Source organism: Ambystoma mexicanum, chromosome 6q (genome assembly GCF_040938575.1).
Source record: "Ambystoma mexicanum isolate Mex_15411 chromosome 6q, UKY_AmexF1_1, whole genome shotgun sequence".
In the NCBI taxonomy this organism is placed as follows: Eukaryota; Metazoa; Chordata; class Amphibia; order Caudata; family Ambystomatidae; genus Ambystoma; species Ambystoma mexicanum.
In genome coordinates, this window is record NC_090937.1 from 378,752,453 (window position 1) to 378,774,494 (window position 22,042).

Genomic DNA, 22,042 nt, shown 5'->3' on the forward strand with positions numbered 1-22,042 from the left:
GATCCAAATGCCCCTCCCCTTGTATAGTTGTCCCACCCGTTCCAGGCCCTTATCGGACCATTCCTGCGAGAGAGCAAGTCCCTTGGATGCAAAATCAAATGGGGGACCCTACACTGCATGGGGTGTGACCTCAGGTGGTCGGGAACCGACCTGTGAGGGGCCCAGAAGTCATCCCTTTCTTTCAATGAATGGGCCGTCAGGTCTTCCAGGTAGGCCCAATAGGTCCTGAAGTCGTCCCTCGTGTGTTCAAGAAGCACCCTCAGCTGGGCCGCCAGTCTCGGGAGTGTAAGCGTCATCATTTTTACCCTGGGCATCCTATTATGCCATATGAATCAACTGAATTCTCCTGTTATTTCTTAGAAGAACCTTTACAGGAGTTTGCTACGGATGGCTGCAAAAAGATACAGGAGGCAGGGGAGCACATTGATCTTTACAGAGGTCATCCGCCTATACCAGGTTAGGACAAGAGGTTTCCACCTTTTTAAATCCATTGTTAATTGTGCACGGAAAGGGTCATAATTCGCCACAGCCAACTCCTCTAGGTCTCTAGTTACCCTGATACCCAGATACTGTATGCTCTTGTCCTCAACTCTCATGCCTTGGTATCTCTTCCTCGAGTAGAGTAGAGGTTTGTGCTTAAGTATAGGCATGAAGCACAATTTTTCTACCTTGACCTTGAGCCCCCATAGGCAGCCATATTCCGAAATCTGTACAATGAGCACCATGAGTGAATGCTGGATATCAGTGAGGTACCCCAAAATATTGTCTGCAAAAAGTGAGAGCTTGCACACAATCTCACCCCCCACTCCCCAGTTATGCCTCGGATCTGCCCCATTGCTCGAAACGCAATTGCTAATGGTTCCATTGCAAGGGCATAGAGTAATAGCGAGAGGGGACACCCCTGTCTTGTTCCCCTTGTTAGCCTGAAAACCTATGAAAGCCCCCCATTAACACAGACTCTAGCCTTGGGCTCATTGTAGAGCTCTGCCACCCATCTTCGAAAGTTCGTTCCGAACCCCATCTTTATCAGGACCTTCATCATGAAGGGCCATTCGACCATATTGAATGCACCTCCAACCCCTCCGCGAGTTTGCTGCCTGTCCCATGCCCACTGAAATCCTCACCATATGGTGCTCTAACTATGAGATTGGAGTAACCTGAAAGTCCAATACCTGCACCTTCAAGGTCTTTCTGTGAATAAGAGTTATGCACAGCTGAGAAATAAGTGAACAGTTTGTCCCCTTCCAAGGGGGGAGGGGAGTCAACCAAGCCCAAGACCTCGTTCACTTGCCCCGAAGCGCTCTGAGTTTCCGGCACCTCCCCTTATGGCGGACCCTCCCCCATTCTCTTGCAGTCTCTCACGGGGTCAAGCACCATATTAAAATCCCCCTCACCACCAGTTGACCTTCCACAAACTAACCCACTCCCAAAATTCACACTGACACAGGTTTGCTGTACACACCTAGCCCAGAGTGAGGCAGACCCCCTGTAATGAGCCTTTTACATACACATACCTCCCATTTGGATCTGAAAGTACTGATTCCACCTGTAATCCCAATCTGGCCCTCTCTTTTTTCACATCAGAGGCTATGAAAAATGATCCCACTTCCCGGGACCGCAATCGCGGCTCCCTGCCATGCAGCCAGTGTGTTTCCTGTAGGCACAACCAGTCTAGCCGTGCCCTTTTGAATTCCCAGAGCACCAACAATCTCTTTTTTGGGGAGTTGAGGCCTCGTGCATTGAGTGAGCCAATACACATTTTACGCAGTCCAGACATTGCTTTGTTTCCTGGGCACCACTGCACTCACCGCACCCCAGAGACAGTTCCTTCTGTGGACCCTTATCCTCAGGATCTACGGAGCATTGAACATGCTTTGACTCTGCACACCCTGAACTAAATACAACACAACCAACCCCAACTCCCCCTTCCTCTGACCCCTCGGCATTCAATCCTGCCCAGCTCCATCTCCTTAGGACATGATCAAATCACCAGTGGTCCTCCCAGACCCGCGACCAATTCAACAATTCCCTTTTCCCAGAGCCCCCCCATGTACCTCAAAAACTCCTTACTCTCCCCCCTCCTTCCTTCACCTCCTCCCTGTCCCCCCTTCACAGTTCAGGTGGTGAACCCCTATCAGGGGCAACCCTCTTGGGTTTCCATCAAGCATTACCACGCTGGCCTTGTCCCCAGCGATATCCTCCCCATTCATCTTCACTGGCTCCCCCTCCCCCCTGGATGGGTGTTAGGTTTCTTGAACATCCGTGTTCTGGGACTCTTTTGTCTATATCTCAACTTGCCACCACTGCCTGCTCCTTCCATTGCTGCGCTGGGGCTCTGGGGTGGAGGTTGGTGGTCCCCCATCAGTTCAGCAGACACCCTTTGGATGTCATACTGCGTAACTAGCCAGTACGCGTACCTCTCATGCTCAGACTGGATGGAGAAGGGGAATCCCCAACCATACCTCACTCCCTTGTCGGTAAGCCATCTCATCAAGGGACCGCATTGTTTCATCCTGGCCAGCGTGAAGGCGGACAGGTCCTGGTAGATTGTAATCTTGGCAGTGCCCCAGGCCACTGGACCAGCCTTCCTTGCTCTCGCCAATATCTTCATCGTCTCTGCGAAGTAATGGAACCTCGCCAGCACTGTCCTCGGTCCCCCTGCTCCTCCTCCCGCTCGATGTACCCAGTCAATTTTAGGTCTATCTATTGCATTCAAGCCAAACAGGAGTCTCAATACCTCCATGATCAATCTCTTGAGGCCCCCCTCAGTTTATCCCTCCCTTTCCAGGAATCTAACAAAAAACTGAGATTGTTCCTTCGCTCCCTGTTTTCAAAATCATCCATCTTGAGTTTTGATTCAGACTCCCTTCTTTCCAATTCTGATAGCCTCATATCTATTTGCGTCTCCAGTATATCGAGAGAGGTTTGATTGGTCTCCATGCTTTGAACTCTCTCGTCCATCGAGTCCATTCTCTGGTCCATTTTGTCTAGGCGGGCGCCAAGCGCATATGCCATAATTTCCTCCATCAGGGCGGCTATGTCCTTCTTGGTGAACACCAGGTCTTCCTCCATAGTTCCGGCCTGAGTGGGTGCAATTGGATGTGCACACGGTGGGGGAGGGGGGTGTGAAACTGGTATTTCTCTAAGGCAGTTCTCCAACTCATTTATTTCCAGGCCCCCAGTGCCCTTCCAAGCACTTTCGGGGGCTTGCCTGTCTTGTGCCCCCTGAGTCAGCTGCTCAAGGCCAGTGCCACCCCCTTCTCCACCAGCGAGCACCTGTGTCCCCTCCTCCATGCTCCTCTGGGTCCTTCTGCCCACGGTGACCTGGCCCCACCAAGACCACTCCCCACAACCTTTGCTCTTCCAATATATGCCGGTCCATTTTGACCCGGGGGGGGGTCAAGCCTTCCTGTCATGTCCAGGGGTCTGTACTGTCTGCATGGTGCTCCGCGGAGGCGCACCACCACTCTCCCACCTCTAGGTGTACAGTCACCTTTCCTCCTCGTCCTCTCAGCCCCCATGTGTGGCAGGTCTGTGCATGTTGTGTCGAGGCGTGCACACTCCCCTCTCCCAGCTCTGGGGGCCCACACCCCGTCGCTGTTTCCACCTGTGATGGTTTACTTCGTGCAACCCCATACCTCCTCAGGGGCTCCTCGTCACGCAGTGGTGGGGTCTTTGCCACCTGACCCCCTCCCACCTTCCTCAACGATCTGTGAGATCTTAGTCCCGGGAACTCCGGGGCCACGCGGTATTCCTGTAGGTCAGTCAAAATCCCCTGCCTGATTCCAGCACCACCCAGAGGGTGCAGTTGCTGTGCTCTGCCCCTTCCCAAGCAACCTCCACCAAGGTGGGCACATGCCCCAGGTCCGAGTCTGGGGGCCCTAAACTTGTCGCTGCACTCTTGGGTGCTGTTCCCACAATAACATAAAGTCCTGTATAGCAGGGGCGCAGCAAGGTGGGCACACACCCCTCTTCCTGGCTAGGAGGCCCACACATCAGCCACAGATCTCCAAGTTCTCACAGTCCTCGCTTGGGGCAGTTATGTGCCTTGGGGCTCCACGGGCCCCGAGTCAGTTCCTCCTGGTGTCTGTATACGCTTGGGTACAAGCCACTGTTCTGTCCCAAGGGGCCCACACATCACCCCTAGTGATTTGCGTACTGCATACACACTAGCTTTGCTTGTCAGGGTAGCCGTCTCTTCCGTCAGTGAGCGCTGCATCTGGGCCCTCTCAATAGACCACCTTCATCAGGTCACTGGCCCAGGGGTACTCCTCCAGGTTCAACGGGTGATGACACAGACCCCCCCTGAGTCCACTACATGGGGGGAACACGCGGGTCCCCACCACGGTTTTTCCAGCCACCCATTCATTCGCCTGCTCCTTGACCTCTCTCCCCTCAGCTCCACTTGTCCCTCAGGAGGCGTCGTCCTGCGAGGGTATTTTCAGCTGTGCCCCTCTCCTAGCACCATCCGTCGGCCACCCTGGAGAGTATAGCAGCAACTTCTCCCACCACTACAGGTCGCTGGTGACCCTCAGCAATGTCCTCCTAGACCCTATGACCTCGGCAGTAGTCTCTGTAGTCCCTCGCCGGGCCCACCGCAATCACCGGGTGTCTAGTTGGGCCTCTGTTGTCTCCGAAGTCGCTCTGAGCAGGCTTCCAGGCCCACTTCCTTATTCTGCTCTCTGTGGTGGGGGTGGCAAGGTCAGGGCCTGCTTCCTGTGGGGCCTGCGTTGGACTCTCGCAGTCCACAACCCGTGGTCCGCTGCTCCTCAGTGTTATCTCTGGGCCTGCTCCTACCTCGAATCTTCACCAAACTTTGGGTGAGGGTGCCTCAGGCTTTCCTCCCTTGGGGCCAATCTTTGTTACTGCCGTGGGGGGGTATAGGGGGAACTCGGTGTCCCTTGGCGGTCCTGGGCTCGAGAGCTGACGCGGCTAGCAACTGCTCGCCATACTCCACTTGGTGGACTCTGTCCTGATTCTTTTTCTGATTGGTGTTATGTTAACCCACGGCATACGCAAATGCATATAAACACACACAAACATACTACATAGTCCACATGCACACATTCTATCTCAGTCATTCAAATAACTCACTCACACATACATATTCACACAAATATGCACATACACGCTTTGTTTTAGACGTGTGCCTCGTGCAATTGTGACATCTTCTCCCACTTGCGCAGACTAACTCCAGCACCATGAGCCCAGCAGATCAGTTGTTAGGGGCTTTCTTCATCCATCCTTTCCCTGCTGTGGAGTCTTGTCAGTGCTGGAGTAAGAATTCTGACCGCCCTGCCCTATCCCTGAGGCAGGCAGTGAGAGGGAGGGGTGCAGAGGCTTCATCGTCTTGCATGGGCTGGATTTTCCTGCTGTCCATGAATCAGTACATGGTCATCTCATGTTTGCCAGCCCTGTTCCATTGGCAGTTCTACAGACCATTAGGAATACCACTAGTCTTTGTATTTGCAAAGAATCTTAATCCGTTTACATTCCTTGCAAATACCAAGACTGCATGTCCGTTATGGGAGAAGTGAAACAAATGTACCGTGAAGCAAATTCATGGACACAAAAAAAGTATTTTGTAACACCACCAAAATCATTTTAAGGACCCATAGGGCCCCAAAAATAGATGCGGCAGAGGCCTAGCGCCCTCTATTGAAGAGGCTGCACTGGCCCCATTGGAGTCCCTAACTTAACATTTGAAAATCACGTTATTAAATCATAAATGTAAGAAAATAAGATTGCTCCCCAGAACTTAAAACTGAAAAAATATCAGTGCTCTTAGTGTTATTTGTCCCAAAACGTCCTTGTAGCTGCCACCATACCACCTTATTCCTGCTTCTGGCGTGCACTTTCACTTTTTGCTCCATATCATCTGAACAGATGTACATTTTTGGGCAATTTAATCTTTACAGGTTTATTCCTACCCTAATTACAAAGCTGCCTCCACCGGGGCAAATGACTCCTTTGATAGAAGTTGCTTCCATGCTTTGGTACTTTAGGTGGCACCAATTGTAGTGCTCATACAGTTTGCCCCATATGCCTTTTGCACTTACACTCAAATGTTCAGCCCAGTTTACATGTAGTAAAGCTTGAGTGTTAACGGAAGTCCACTGGTGTCACTTTATGAAATGGCCATTGCCTTTCATCTTGACGGGCTCGCACAATCTTTTTGTTGGGTTGCTTACTTTGTTTTGCTTTGTGGTGCTGACCACTGCTTTTTAAATCTTTGTGTTAATCTGTGTGAGCCTTAAGTAGAAGAAACATCTCAATGAATTGCACATTGCTGTTAACACAATTCTTCTTTTCTGTTTTCAGATCAATAGTGATACGAAGATATTTTTTTATAATTGGGACTTTGTACCTGTACCGTTGTATTACCATGTATGTTACCACGCTACCAGTGCCTGGAATGCATTTTCAGTGTGCGCCGAAGGTAAGACACATAAGTGAGCATGTCAGTTTAGTCTATCCTTTCTTTTTTTGTTATTGGAATTATATTGTATCAGTTTTATCATTCTGGAGTTTGCCACAATACACGTTATCACTAGTCTCTATATTAGAATATGAGGGAATTGCTTGGGATCAGTGTCATCTCTAGGCAACACATTGAATGGTGCGGGTTCATTGATGTCATAGTTCAAAACCCCAGCTTCCCTGTGAAGAACCACGAATGAGAACTATACTTGTTAGGTTTGTAGAACTTTCAAATACCTGATCCTGCTGCCTGAGTTGAAGTTAAGAAAGACATCGTTTTACTTATAACAATAATGTTCAAATATTTATTTCAAGTCACATCGGACAGAAATATACATTCTGAGACCCAGTATGAGTCCTCATTTCACAGCTTGATATCACAGGCATGCTTCAAATCTGCCATCCATCCACAGAAGAAAACAATCCACACTCTTTCAAATGAATCATAACAATGGAGGATAACATTCTCGCCCTTTCTTTTTTTATGAGGTGGGCACACTCAGCTGTCTGTTGCATACAACTGCCAATCAAAACTATTCATGGCTCAATAATATGTCACTCTTTATTTTCGAGTTTTTTGTATTTCTAAATACCAGCATAGTACCAACTTACTTGTGGATTGGATGAATATACTCTCTGTTCTTAATTTACTGCCATAAAGCGTATACTGTGTTTTGATCGCTGCCAATTTGTTCGCTGGCTGAATCACTATCCAGCACTTTCCCCAAATATGCTAGGACTGGTGTTACATTAGTAAATAATGCAAGACCTAGTATATGTAAGAAAGGTTGTTTAGTGGTCCCCAAAATGTGGTCAACCAGCTGGCGACCTAATTGACCATGAATAATACATTTAAATTTTGTGTGAATGTCAGATTGGGGATTTGCTGAGAATTTCATTGTGCATAAAGCAAATATTTCTGCTAACTGTGAACCTCAGCATGCAATACCTGTTGATTTTGACTTAATCATCACCTCATTGTGGCAAAAACCCTACTTGTAAACAACAATACATCACAGGGTACCTAAAGATTTTGAATTTGAAGCTCATTGTTCTTTTAGATGCACTGGTACCAGACAGTCATTTTAATTGCTGAAATATATTCCCAGTAAATATTTCCTCAGATGCCCATAGATGTTTACGATTCCGCTGTTATTCATTCTGTAGATAAAGCAACAGTCAAGAAGTGAAATATTGTTTAAATCACTTAGTACCATAGGTGACAACATAAGGTAGAATGCCCTCTTTTTTTCCCATGTTTTCATTTTTAGTTCTTATATATGTGGTAACTGCTTCCCTCTCTGTTCCCTATAGAGCAATGCTTTGCTTCTGTGTTGCCTCAGACACTGGCCTTCTGTACGAGGTTGCCGGCCACCTCGTACTACCGTTCCCACCGCCTGACATCCTGGTGCTAGTGGGATATCACAGGCGGCAGCAGTATGGTAAGTTACCATTCCCATGGAGTTACTCCATGGGAATGGGAAACCTGAAGCACTGGCACTGTTATTAACGGTGCTGGTGCTTCAGTGAAAAACTTGCTGGTAGGGGCCGTTCAGTGCCCCTACCGGCAGACTCGAAGTGAGCCGCTCCGGAAAAGGTGCCAATAACTTGTTAACAGCACCTATATTTCCGGACCGGCTCACTTAATGAGGAACACTAGCTCTACAAACCACAAACTTCAAATCAGCTTGAAATGTGTCATTCCGCATGGAGACATGGAACGTGTACCTAATGCAATGTGTACGTACATTTACATGGATTAGACGATGTCTCGCGCCATCTTGAAATACATAAATACATGTCCCAGTGATTGCTGCATCACCCATTTGCATTTCATTAAAAACTCCACAATTAATACAGAGAATAATAATTGTTTCATTTTAAACTTTGTCAACAAAGGAATTAAAACAACGTACCAAATAGTTAAGAAATTCTTTACATCTTATAATGGACTCTTTGCTCTTTCAAACAAACAACTGTAGTCAAATATATTACTTAAAGCTTATTGCATTGAACCATTCCACATAGCTATTCAAATCAATTGGGAAGGATTCCAAACAATGAATATATGTTAATAACTTTTTATTTATTTTAAACTTGCTCATTGCTATAGGCCAGTTGTTTGGACAAATACCAACTTAGCACCTAGTTCGTATAATGTCACCAAGATCTTCAAAGGGCATATCATCTTTTTCAATATTAATGAGAAACGAGTTAACTCATCATGAGTAAGACCCTATTAAAGTCTTGTAATATATTAGTGGAAAAAACACATATATTTTAAAGCCCCTTGTACTTAAACATTGATGTCAATATTATGTTTAATTTAATAGAGCCAACAACTACATCTGATCATTCAGGCCATCTTGGTGGGATGTCGCTTTTAAGATCCCCATCTGTTCTTTATGTTGTAGAATATGTTATATGTGTATTACAAGGTGGGGGGCGAGGGGGTTCACAATTAGATTCTTTAATCAATCAGAACATGTCCTTTTCATCATGCCAAGCTTCCAAATGCAGTGCCACAAGTGGTGATTTCATCGTTTTTGTAGGTATTTTGGACCTATTTTAACATATTATTTTATTAACTGGGCGTGTGTTTAAATCAACATATATCTTTGGGCAAGGGCCCATGATGGCATAAATACCATTAGACTTTTTGGAATTTGTGAATGCTTGTAAGGAAAATTCTCTATTTAATTAGCTACATGTATAGCATTGAAATTGTCTTTGGGTTTGCAGATCTACAAGAAGGTCTTTTTATGTTTTTTGCTCTCTTAAAGGTAAATCAGGGTTTTGTTATGTCCTGTGACGTAATGGAGTGTGGTACCCTGCGTGTTTACATTTGGAAGGGAGAATGTTTAGATTCTGAGAGTGTTGTGGTGGGTGAGCGTCGGTTGGAAGTGGACTACGATGTGGTGAGATCTGCAGCTGCTTTATTGCCTGGAACTTAAATAAAGGAACATTAAAGTAGACCTGTGGCATATAGTATCTTAATAGGTTGCTCCTTAAATTCATCACAAGATTTACCCAGATGCTACTTCTTCAAATTGTTTTTCTCATCTCTGAGCTCAGACTGCCAAAGTTAGTGGCACAAATTGTGTGGCCTGATTCCACCTTTTCTCATGATAGCATTGTGTTTCGATCTTGGTGTTTTGCTCCTCTTCTAGCTATATGAATTATTTTTTGTGGAACTCAAACAACTGTGAGGTACCCTGAAATATTGTGAACTTTAAAAGATTACTTGTGAACTGGCAGGACTGCTGAAAGAAAGACTGTCCTGACATGTTATTTTTGATTTTGGCCCCAAAGTCGAATTGTTTGTGTTAAATAAAACCTGTTTTTACCTTCCTAAGATCGTGTATGGACTCTTTGTGGACACCACTTGTCTATATGGCAGAGTGCATCCCCACCATGTGCCAAGAATTATTGTTTTTGTATTTAATATCACTTAACCAATTGAGGGTGATTTTCTGTGGAGGAAGAGGCAGGGCATTTTCTATGCAATATTTGTCTCATTTAAATCCCTATAATATCTACTGATTTTCTGGGGGGATTTTGCCTTGAAAGACACAGTAATATATAGTGTATGTTGTTGAAGTCCAATGCCATATAATCCCATAAGCAACCTACAGCAGCAAAGGTAGAAACATGAGTCATATCCATATAGCTGTGCAGAAATCAACAGGAAACTGGCAGCGTATCCCCGTCGCAAAATTGTGGCCCCTGAGCACAGACACCCTGGGGCTATTATAAGGGTTTACACAATGAGCCTTATAGAAAAAGAGTCAGTATGATACATTTAGCCGATTACATTAACAATTAACTTCCTAAAAGACCATCCGCCAACCTTGGAAGACCTGACTTTTCACTGCCATTTGAGACCTGCACAATTCTATTCAGTCTAAGCAGGTGGTAAAATACACTTCCTCCAGTGGATCTTTCCATTACATGTAATGAAATCTGACCACATGATTCCAATTCCTGTTCTCAGATGGCTAAGTATGCCTTCAGGTGACGCTCTATCATGTGTCTCTAGGCATACCTTCCCCTCAGACTGAGGCTTACATCCTTCTTGCATGCCCTTATGAGCTCTCAACGTGTCTGCCAGCCAATGAAATCCCTTTGTGGGACACCTTCTTCAACATGCAGCGGTTACCATTCCACTGGCCGGAAATGGCTTTGCTTCTGCTCTGTCTGTCGCAGATGGAGGTTGACGACAGAGAGAAAGACACCTGAAGGAAAGAAGGAGGAAGTACTAGAAACAAAGACGGGTTGGAGTTGGAAGGAGGAATGCAACAGGATGACGGTAGACTAGTATTGGGAGATTTCAAGATGAGCATCAGTGGTTGAGAGTAAGAAAACACAGTGGGGCTTGAGTGTCTGAAAGGCACATCCCCTACAACCCTGTAGAACTAACATCAAGGATAAAGTTGGTCTGATCTGTGAAGTCCCAGAAGGGGATTCGGCAGAAAAGGTGTTTACCTTTAGGACCTAATTTATAGAAAGTCAGAACATACACAGTAGGAGTCAGTCAATAAGCTCCAGATACTAACCTGGAGAGTAAGGACACCTGGGTTAGGGAGGAAACTGATTTTGCTAGACGAGAGAGTGAAAGACAGCCAGATGGGAGCAGGTGCAAGTGGATCTAGGTCACCTGGCCTAAGCACCACCCACCTTCTTACCCCTGCCTCTTCCTTGCCGCTCTTAAGTCTTAGATCAAGGGTGTCTCTCGCCCCGGCGTCTGAAGTGAAGGGCTGACGAAGAAAAGGGCAATTCCTGTTTGGACCTGTAAGCGCTGATGAAGAAAAGGGCAATTCCTGTTTGGACCTGTTCGGACCCGGAAGACCCAGGGCCCTAACCCCTGCTCAGACAGCAGGTAAGCATGCACCAACATGTGTTTACCCCCTCTGTGGTCCCCCCGTGATGTTCCCTTGTGCCACCCGCCCTTCTCGCACACAGGTGTTGCCTGTTGCTTGATTCTTCTACCCTGTTCTCCCCCCCCCGCAGGAGTCTGTCCTGATACATTCTGGTTTCACCATCACCCTCTTGTGGCCAAAGCTGGATTTTACTTTTATGGACTTGATTCACGGTGCCTCACCCTTTCCCAACTCTCATGCTGGACTTCCTTTACATTTTGTACTCATGGTGGCCCTGAATCATGCTGTTCCCATCTTCATCTTGTATCCTGGCTTGTAACATTATTTGTTACTACTGACTTCTGTAATTGTAGTTGTTCTCCCCTCTTGCTTCTCCACTCTTTTTGTCTGCTTACTCTCTGTTCTCTCTTCCTCTCCCTTTCTACCTTTTCCTATCTCCTCCCCTCCTCCCCTTACTTTCTTCTATGCACTAACTCTATCGGAATTGTCCATGGACCTAGTATTATAGAACCCTTGTCTGTCTCGTCCCCCGTACCCTTACTTGTCCCCCCCTCCCAGCACTATCTGAAATGTCATCAGGCCTAGTACGATAGTCGCTTGTTTTGTTCCTCCTCTCCCTTTCTGCACCCCTCTCCCTCACCTTTTGTTTTTCTCTGGCTCTTCCAGAAATGTTGTCAGGCCTAATCCTAAATTGAGAATTGGGTGAAAAGTCATGATTTAGTCCTTCAGAGCAAAGACCAAATCATGGCTTTTCGCCCAATCCTCAATTTAGCAGAGTTATCTGCTCACTCTGCCCATGAAACGACTGAAAGATTGTATATATACTGTGAATCTGAGAATATGCCTCTACCTGTATCCTTGTAAATATGTCCTGTGCTTGCGCTGCATTTTCTGACCTGTAAAATATTCAGTGACTATTTTTTGTGGTGATTTGTAACCCACCCTCTGTATACAAGTTTAAGCGCCCAGATACCCTTGGGTTAGGCGTGCTAGATAAGAAAATAAACTAAACTAAAGTGCAGTAGTCGCCTGTCTGTTTCCATTTTCTTCCCACTCTCTGCCTCCCTACCTTATCTACGTCTTAGCTCTTGCACTATCTGAAATGTCGTCAGGCCGAGTATGATAGTTAATTTCACATCCTTATTGTTCATGGCCTGTAAGAATGTCATTGTATTTTCCCTTGTTCCCTGCCTTGCCTTGAAGCGCTTTGAAACACATTGTGTATAGGCGCTATATAAATAAACTATCATATCATATCATATTTACTTTACATTTCTCTGGAGAAAATCATGTAGATGTCATTCTGTGACATCATCAGCTTCTCTAGTTGAGCCCCAATTAGGCTTGTTAATCAAAACAAAGGATTTGAAAAGGCTATAAAGTGCTCAAGTGTATTTAACACTTCCCCAAGAAACCTGCTGGCTTTGTCAGCAAAGTAAATCATCAGTAAAAGATAGGCCCTGGTCTTGTCCAACTGCTACAGCAATAAGATGAGAGGGGCCTGCATTTTATTCTTCAACAACTTAAGGTACATCGTGGGCCAGGTTGTAAAAGATAGAGGGGCCATTTTGGACTCTGCCATCTAACTTCAGAAGGCTGCCCTCTGATACTAGGAGCTGTCTATGTCCCCATTGTAAATGCACACACTTTCTTTGTGCAATTGAATAAGGCATTGCCTAGATTCAATCGTGGTGATATTATTCTAGGGGGCGATTTTAACCTAGTATTGGATACAAAAGTGGATAAATCACTCATCAGAGGAGTATCGAGGACACCATGCATGTTAAGGCCTTACTCGGATCTCGTTGCAGCACACTCAGTGATGTATGGAGGGTTCTCTACACATTGGACAGGAATGTATCTTCCACTCTGGTGTACATGATACCTAATCAAGGCTAGATTATTTTCTGACATCCGATAGTTTGGTGAATGTCACCTTCAGTGCTATTATCGAAGAACTTGCGGTCTCTACGGCCACACATCGATCCTATTGTCTTACAACTTGCCCAACACCTCAAGTGTTGTGAAAAGGTGGCCCTTTCCCCCATTGTTTTGAATGATGCTACATTTGAAGAACTCTTTGTGCTACAAGTTTAAAAGCTCTAAGAAGCGAATAAGGGCACAGCTTCCTAAGGGCAACTTTGAGAGGACAAATCATGTGCCAATCCAAGATGAGACTGAAATTCAAAAATCAAAAAAGCAGAAAGGGGCATGACGGAAGATGAAAAGGCTCGTAAGGTGGATGGATATGTGCAGAAATAAAGCAAAGCTCCTATATATTATGGAGGAAGCAAACTCCTTGCTTTATCAACAAACCGAAAGGCTACTAGATAATATCACCCGGAATATGGCGAGAGGTTGAGGAGACTTCTTGCAGATTGTGATTACAACAGAAGCAGTTGTAGTAAATCAGTAAATATAAATTAAGAGTACTTAGGGTTCTACAGATGTATGAGAGAGAAACATAGCAAGACACTTTGGATTTAAAACATTTTTTCTCAGAATTGCCACTGCCGTGGCTAGATCAAATGGACAGAAACCATATCTAATGGCCATTCCCAGACATACAAAGTGGTGGACAAGGCAGTACAAGTCATATGTTCCGTAATGTAGCTGAAACCTGATGGCTTTTTAATCGAGGTCTAACAGAGATTCTCCAGAGTACTGTTAATCATTCTTGATATCCCTTCAATGGTTATATGTGATCTTACTGACCACAATATCAGAGTGGTAAATGTCATTGCGGACAAAACACAAACACCAATTTTTTTGGGGTGGTGGGGTTAATTTGGGGGTCCACCCCCAAGCCACCTTTTTTCCACCCTTTTAAAGCAATCTCAACCCCACCTCTACCCATTTTAACCCCACTACCCTTTATATATTTATTTAATTTTTTCAGTGTTTGTGTCCGTCCTGTTATGTACCACTCTGTTTTGTTTGCAATAAAATAACTTGGATACCCCTTCAACATGTGCGTGAGAGAATCCTCAATCATCCGTTTCAGAGATCTTATGGGATGCAACAACTATAAGCCGATCTCTCTCCTGAACATTGATGTAAACACTTTAACAAAGGTTTATGTCCAGAGGTTTAGCAGGTGCATAGGCAAATAGATCTCTTCTTCTCAGTCATGTTTTATGGCTGGCTTCTTATGGAGCCTACAGTGTGAGATCCATTTTGGACATCCTTCGTGTGACAAATTTAAATAATAGGTTCCTGTGTACTATTGGTGACTTGGCATCCACCGATTGGATGTTTTCATGTGTTAGCCAACAGCACCCATTGTGCATTGTATGACATTTTACCCAGTTCTCCCCAAAAACAGAGTGTAAAATGCACAATTTTCACTAATTAGTTGAAAAATATTCTCATATTGATGATCCTCCAATTGAAAATATAACACCACCCGCCACTGCCCTGGAATAGCTTATAATAAACATGCCCCCTTAAGATCTATTGCCTCTGCTGGCACCAAAAGCTGCCTCTGCCACTGGTAGCAATACTGCAACCTCTGTGGTATCATGGCAGTCTAGAGTCATGTCCTTGCTTCCTTTTAGGGCCTTTCATATTCAGTTTATTCAAGAGGTTATGAGACTTTGGAAAAATACCTTCTGAGCGGTTTGCTATCGCAGTGCAGCACTCTGAATGGCCATGGAAAAGAGCAGCAGGAGTGGACGTATGTGTCTGGACCTCAAAGCACGAACAAAGAAACAATACCCAGGAGACTGGAGTTTGTAAGAGTCCAGCAAAGAAGTAAGAGTGACTCCCTCCTAAAACAGAAACCAGCACATTGTTAATAAATATGGCATGATGGACATTACTTGGACACAAGGTAAGGGATATATTGCCTGTTGACAAACCCAGCAGTCAGGAGTTACACAAGCACAAGTGTGGACAAGAAAACAAACACAAACATTCACAGCAGTATTCAGGGAACAAGCAGGAAGTCAAAGTAGACAAGGTTCAGAACAGAGAATAGGAAGTAAGAGCATAAGCAAGAGGAATGGAATCTAAGCACAAGGTTACTGTGGACTGGAAAGACAGCCTGTAAATTAAGAACTGGAAGCAAAGAACGACATACTAGCAACAATGAACATCTGGGCAGCACTCTAGACTAGAATAACAATGACTTAACTGCAGATTGGTAACAAGGAATACTAGCAACTGAAATTCTGGGCTGAAATCAAGGTAGCAACTGAAAGGTAACATGGACCACAGGGGAAGGAACTACAGGCAGGGAGCAAGAGATGGGGTTATAGGGAGCAGGGGCAGCAGGCAAAGTACAGAAGACTTCAGACAGAGGAGTAGGGTAACTGTAGGCAGGGCACACATGGTTGCAGGACAGAGCGGTCCGTGCTGCAGGCAGAGAAGTGGCACTGTGGGGTAAGGAGAACAGGGGCGCAGGTGTTCAGGCCGAGAAGCTGACTGAAAAGCAGGGAGCTTGGGACATGGAACTATAACTGGAGCAGGTTCTGGTAACAGCAGCAATAGGACACAGCAGAAAAACCAGGTTTAGAGGAAGAAAGGCTGGATGCAAACTCAATGGAAGACCAATGAGCGCCTGAAAGCAGCTGCTTAAATGCTGACACGCCCTGTGCTGAAGCCGGCTCATTAGCAGCACCTGGAGCTCCACACATGAAGGTAATCTGACTCCTCCCTCTCTGGACTCGGGAAACTGAAAGCAGTACTGACCTAGAGCGCTTCTGGGGATTGAAGTTTTCAAACTTATCAATAGCAATAGTCATGTTTTGAGAACTGCCAAAAGGTGCATTATTTAAATGTGGTTTGTTCAATGTAGTGATGACGTTCCAAAACCTTGTAAAGAGAATGCAAAGTCAGAAATATGAATGAGTATACTTCAGGGTGGTTTATGATGGTGAATTGCAAGTCCCAGTTAATCCACAATGGGTGCCCCGTGGTGTTTGAGTGGCGCAGTGTTCACACTATTCCCCTCCCCAGGCATCCCATAGGTATTCCAAAAGGAAAAAAGATTCCATTGCCTCTCTCATAACACCACGGAACACTTCTGTTGTACGACCACCAGAAAGTCCATACCAGCTCAATGTCTTAAAATGACTGTCTTTAACAGAAATATTCTTATCATATTTTCAAACCTGTGAGTCGTAACCCTGAACAGAATGGGAAATTAAATAATCTGGCTCAGTAGAATGTCTCTCTTCCACAGTGATCACTTGATTATGTGATGTGATCAGCTGATTGAGGGTTTGGTCTGGGTTCCCTTTGCCTAGGGGAATGGTGGGGGCGGGTTCAGTGGCACTAACTACAGGACTTAGAAATGTTGCATATTCTACAGGCTCTACTTCCCTGAAAGCAGGTATTTTCTCTGTGACTGGTAATTGCACCGTACTTTTCAGAGGTAGAAGGCTCTCAGCAGCATTGTATGGATCAGGAAGAGTTGTGAAAATCACAGCAGTATTGGCAGTCTGTAAGGTTTCTTCGTTGGAAGTTTAGTCAGGCAAATCGGGAATTTCATCACAGGCAGCAGGTCTGGGTACTGCAGAAAACGACAGGAATTCTCCCTAGTTGACTGCTCTGAGGCCTCTTTACTCACGTCACTGATACTTTCAGAAGTCGACTGGATCATTAAACGAGCTGAATCCACTTGCATTGGTAGAAACAACAGGAACTACATCTAGTACCGTGTGCTGTGGGGGATGCAGAGCAGGATTCCCTTTAACAACTGTAAGATCTCTGTATTCTGGAGGAAAAGCTTATAGCAACATGACACTATGACTGTACTTATGAAAAGATCTTGGACAACATGGTTCAAGTGCATGACATCTCTGTTGGTTGGGGAATTCTCAGGCAAGAGCAGTTTTGCAGGTGGCAGGACATCTGTGCCTTGGGTGTTCATACTTACACACTCCTCTAGGAGACTGACTGGAGTAAAACCACCTGATACTGGCAGAGGGTTTTGTTCAAGTGTGGGTTCAATACTGCACTCACAGTCTGATGCAGGAATGTCTGCAGAAGTAGAGTAAGTGTCAGGCTTAGTCATGTCAGCCATGTTATTGAGTGAAAGGCTGGTATCTGGGTGTGAACTGGAAATTCTTCAGGGGCACTATCCAGGCTTAGGTTAAAAAAAGGATGAAACATAGTTTGAGACATAAGAGCAGTTTGAACAGCATTGCTAACTTTGTCAATAGGAGATACTTCTTCACATGTTTTGCTACAGCCTGCAGTTCGTTGGCTGATGAAAGAAGCTTAACAAGAAAAAAGATCCCTACTCTGCTTTTGCTGGGAAGCATATCCCAAGGTTAGTTCCTCCAAATGCCCTGTATACGTCTATATCTGTTTCCCTGTTAACACTCCAGGCCTCATCATGTTGAAGGACATAATATGGCTTTCAATCCACAGGGCGTGAAAGTCATTCGCAGCCTGGGGTTCATCCGGGTGCAAATGGCTTTCTATGTTTTCCTCCTGAGATTGGCTGAGGTAAGCAACGCCCATCTCCGAAAGGGGAAGAAAAAAAAGAATCGAGGATTGCTGGCACAACAGGCATAGAATGTATATTCTCGCCCGTTGTTCCAGCCACCTGATTGGCCAATGGCCCTTTCCCGGGTGTGAATGAAAGGTATTGCGTTTAGTCTCATACGGTCTGGTGAAATATGACCGAAGGTCCAACCATCAGGAGCATGTCCACCTTCCCCCACCCCTCCCAAACTGGTCTGCCACTGGAGAGGGGGCATGCAAGTCTGGGAAGGAGTGTGAGCCCGGAGTGTGACATAGGGCCAAGTGGCAGAGAGGAGCAGACAGTAGGGTGGACAACTTTCTAACATCATTTTGGGGGGCACTTGCAAAAACAGCAGCAATGACATCACAGCATAATTCACATTTGGACCGCCCCCAATTGTTATTTAAGCAGTTGGTTAAGGACTGTTAAGACTCTAACAACCAGCTTAATCCCAATGCTAATAGTTTGTCCTTGGGGCACGTTTGTTAACTGTAAACATGACCATCACAACCCCACGAACAAATGTATTATTAGCATTGGTTTTAAACGGGGTGTCAGGGTGTTAACACTCAGCACGACTGGCTAAGTGGCAGCCGTAGCAGCACTCGATCTGCAGGCATACAAAGGGGAACTGGGGAGACTTCTTAGTGAACATAGTTGGGACTTTCCCCATCCCGGATGGGACAAAGTCCTACAAAAATGGGACAATTCTGCAAAATACAGGACATTTGGCCACCCTAGCACGCAGCACACAACTCAGCACATGTCACAAAGGGTGAGTGGAACACAGGCTTTGAGGCATGGGCCTTGTATCGGTGGTTTAGGCCCACTCGTTTCCCCTATATTTATCAGTTGAAAAGCCAATGTGCCAATGTTCTAATTAAGCAATAAGCCCCGGGGAGGCATTATCAGATATAGTAATGCCCCCCTTTCGAGGTGCTTATTGCTATTAGTACCCTGGACTGTTAGAATGGGGTACTAATAGTGTCTTTTTTTGGTTGCAAGACGTGCTGCAACCGAAAAAAAAGTCAGTTCTTCCTTTTCATTGTGAAAAAAGTAAACAAAGAAGATGGCTGCCATGGAATGTATTTCCTTCTACCTTTCCATGGTGGTGTGTCACAGATCGGGATTGGACGCGTCGGGGACAGAAATGTAATCAGCGCATCCGCTCCCGAAAAGGACTAGAAAGGAGAAGGTAAGTGGGGCGGGAGGGGGAGGGTAGGTAAATCTGTAGGAAAGAGGGGTGGGGAATGCCAGGGAGAGGGCACTTACATTGTTCCCCGGGAGAGATGGTGGCCTCCAGGCGGTAGGAGGCTCAGAGTGGCGGGATTATGGTATGGTAATGCTTCCGCTCCGAGCACCTCCATTGGCTGGGAGGATAAAGCCTAACCCTAGCCGGGTACTTTTATTGTTACGAATACAATTCACGTATGAATGATTAAAATACAAATCACGTATAAATGATTAACTGGATTTTCCTCTGCACTGAGTTAGTACTCTGAAAATATCAAACAGTCATGCCTAAATTCACACGAAAGGGGTGGAGACACATTGCTACCGATGGAAGATGAGCGTGGGGTTGAGGTTAGTTAATATGCAGAGGCAGCAGTGGGACGTCTGGTTACCCGCAAGAAGAGAGTCTCAAACCGCCTCTCCCTGTTTGTGCGTAACAGTGGGAATGAGCCCCCTAAGCGGGAGGGGCTCATGATCGTCAGCATCCCCAACCTACAGGGGTGGACTGGCCTATAGGGGAGTCTGGAGATTTCCCAGCAGGCCTCTGCACCCTGGACCTCGTTTGTGTGGTAATCTATTTTAATTCCAAATGTACTCCTAGGAAAACGGTTGGCTTGCTGAAAATGTGTAAAATGGGCTACTTTGAATATAATTTCCAGGGCCTCTTTTGGTTCCCAGTCCACCCTCACCTCCAGTCCAAAGTTTAAATCCACAGCCGGGAATCATTGGTTTGCACTGTCCCAGCGTGCACCAAGTACACACAGTGATGGAAATGTTCTGGGGTCAGTGGTCTATGGGGAGGACAAGGTTGTTGCGTACTGAGAAGGAAAAGAGGCCAACGAGTTGCCAATGGAAACGGAAGATGCAGCGTGTATCATGCAAGCCCAGTCCAGAGATGTTTTAAAACAGTCTGGTCTTACATTGGCACCTGAACAGTACTTACAGCCGGCCTGTAGGTACAGGAGGGGACCAGCTGAAAGACTGTGTACAGCCAATGGAAAACCCAGCGAAACTGTACAAACGGCTGGGTCAGTGCCGGATTGAATCCTGTGGAGGACCCTAGGTAGTCAAAATGTTGGGGGCCCCCTCGCAAATTATCTCCTAAAACGTTTTTCATTTTCTGCACCCTAAAATGTGTGGGGCCCACAGGCCTGTGCTTACTTGTCCTAATGGTCAATGCGGCACTGGGCTGGGTAGGGCAAAAAGTGCAACACTTCAGTGAAGAGACCAAGAAGCCTGCCGCCCCTTCAGCATTTCCCGCCTGCAATAACATATTCGGCCAACTTCCTGCCGCTGGAGGTATGATGTGGGCTCTGCTTGCCTAGGAGGGAGTGGGCAGCCCAGCACTGCGCTATTTCTCTACGCCTGTTATCGTGGAATTTTGACGACCTTCCAGTGGATGCAGCATTTAAGAGTTCATCTAATGGGAAGAACCATTGTCAGAAGCGACTGAGTAATTATTGTTGCTCAAGACGCATCACGAATTTCAGAAAGCAGGAACAGGTGACTCGCGGCTTCACAGCATCTTGCTTTCAGCTCAGGTCATGTTGTCTCCCGCTGTGAATAAAAGGGCTGTGGTTCTATAAAAAGCGCCGCACCAGCTCTTATTTCATTGGCCGTTGTACACTATGAAACACTGTACTTCACCTCCTTGATGTGCTCAGGCCCTGCCAGGGAAGTCAATATCTGAGTCAGGACATGCTACTTTATGTTTCAAGCCAAACCTCTACCTCCATTTCTGTAACTGTGAAGTGGAAACCATTTATGAGAACTCACAATTGATTAGTTCACACAACTGTGCAAAATCAAATTCTCCTGCAATATTTATTGAAGCCAAAAATATTACTGAATGGTATCTATATGGAAACAGAAAATGTCTGTTTCGACCTAATGAATGCTGAGGGTCTTTATTAAATCTGCCGCTTCTGTGCGTCAAAGAACATTGGAGATCAAGATGGTGTAGATAAACTGTCTTGACTTCACCTTACATTTCCGCATAGCAAGTTGCTTGTATTTGGTCACCTTAAGATAGCATATTACCAGCAGTTGGAATGACTAACAGTGCATCTTTGTTCTCATGCTGACGTCCCAATTTAGGTTTCTGAACCATTGCATTCCCTTGTTGCTGATTCCTTGCTTTATGAATTTCCATTTTAAATTACCCATTGGTGTCAGGTTTTCCGCACTACTGGTAATCAATGCGCATACCACGGCAAACTTAAGCACACAGCGCTGTATCTTGTCCTTCTGTTGCTATGTTGAAAATGCCATGAATCAATTATTCTCTGATTTAGGTGTTTCTTCTAATAGCAGGTGTTTTCAAAAGGGATCGCTCGAACATGAAAAATTCTATCCAACTACATAGTGAAGGGTGTATGCCCAAACACGTGTTTTTCAACGTACGTTCACCGGCAAGCTTAAGGAGAAGCAGCGCCTCCACTACAGTTTGGGCAAGGATCGCCAACATCTGAAATATTTGAAATGACTGGATCCATGATTTACTCCCACCTGTATGCGTCTGATCTCTCGGACTGATTGGACTGGACTCCTAGGAATAGAAAAATTAAATTATTAGCAGGACAAGTGGAACAAGAATAAAGTTAGAAACAGGGAATGAGTATGTTGTATGCAATGTTTCTGGCAACAGTTCCTTTATTTTTAATTGATCAATATTTGATGGCTATTTTCCGCAACCAATCAAATCATAACCAGGTCTTCCATGTGAATTCTACCTGTGTACGCATACGTCTAAATGAGGGACAGCCCGCAGATGCTGTCACTAATTCTGGAGTCCATGGGAAGGTCACATGAAAGTCCTTTACATAGTGAAGATTCAGAGAATATTGACTAACTACCTCCCATCGCTCACTGAAAACGGAATTCAAGAGGGCATAATACTTGGGGAAAATGCCCGATGGTTAGAAAGGCTAAAAGGATTTGTCCTGATGGGCCTCAGAAGTTGTGATTTGTATTT

General features: G+C 45.6%; 1 protein-coding gene across 3 annotated transcripts in view; it reads left to right on the forward strand.

The window, feature by feature from the left end:
• The window catches only part of SGMS2 (sphingomyelin synthase 2), a 448,152-nt gene that overhangs the window by 318,013 nt on the left and 108,097 nt on the right, over positions 1-22,042 (forward strand). For all 3 annotated transcript variants that reach the window (XM_069630859.1, XM_069630861.1, XM_069630860.1), the window contains one exon: positions 6,322-6,439. In XM_069630859.1, coding sequence (XP_069486960.1) covers positions 6,322-6,439 — 118 coding nt within the window. The remainder of the gene's footprint in view (positions 1-6,321; positions 6,440-22,042) is intronic.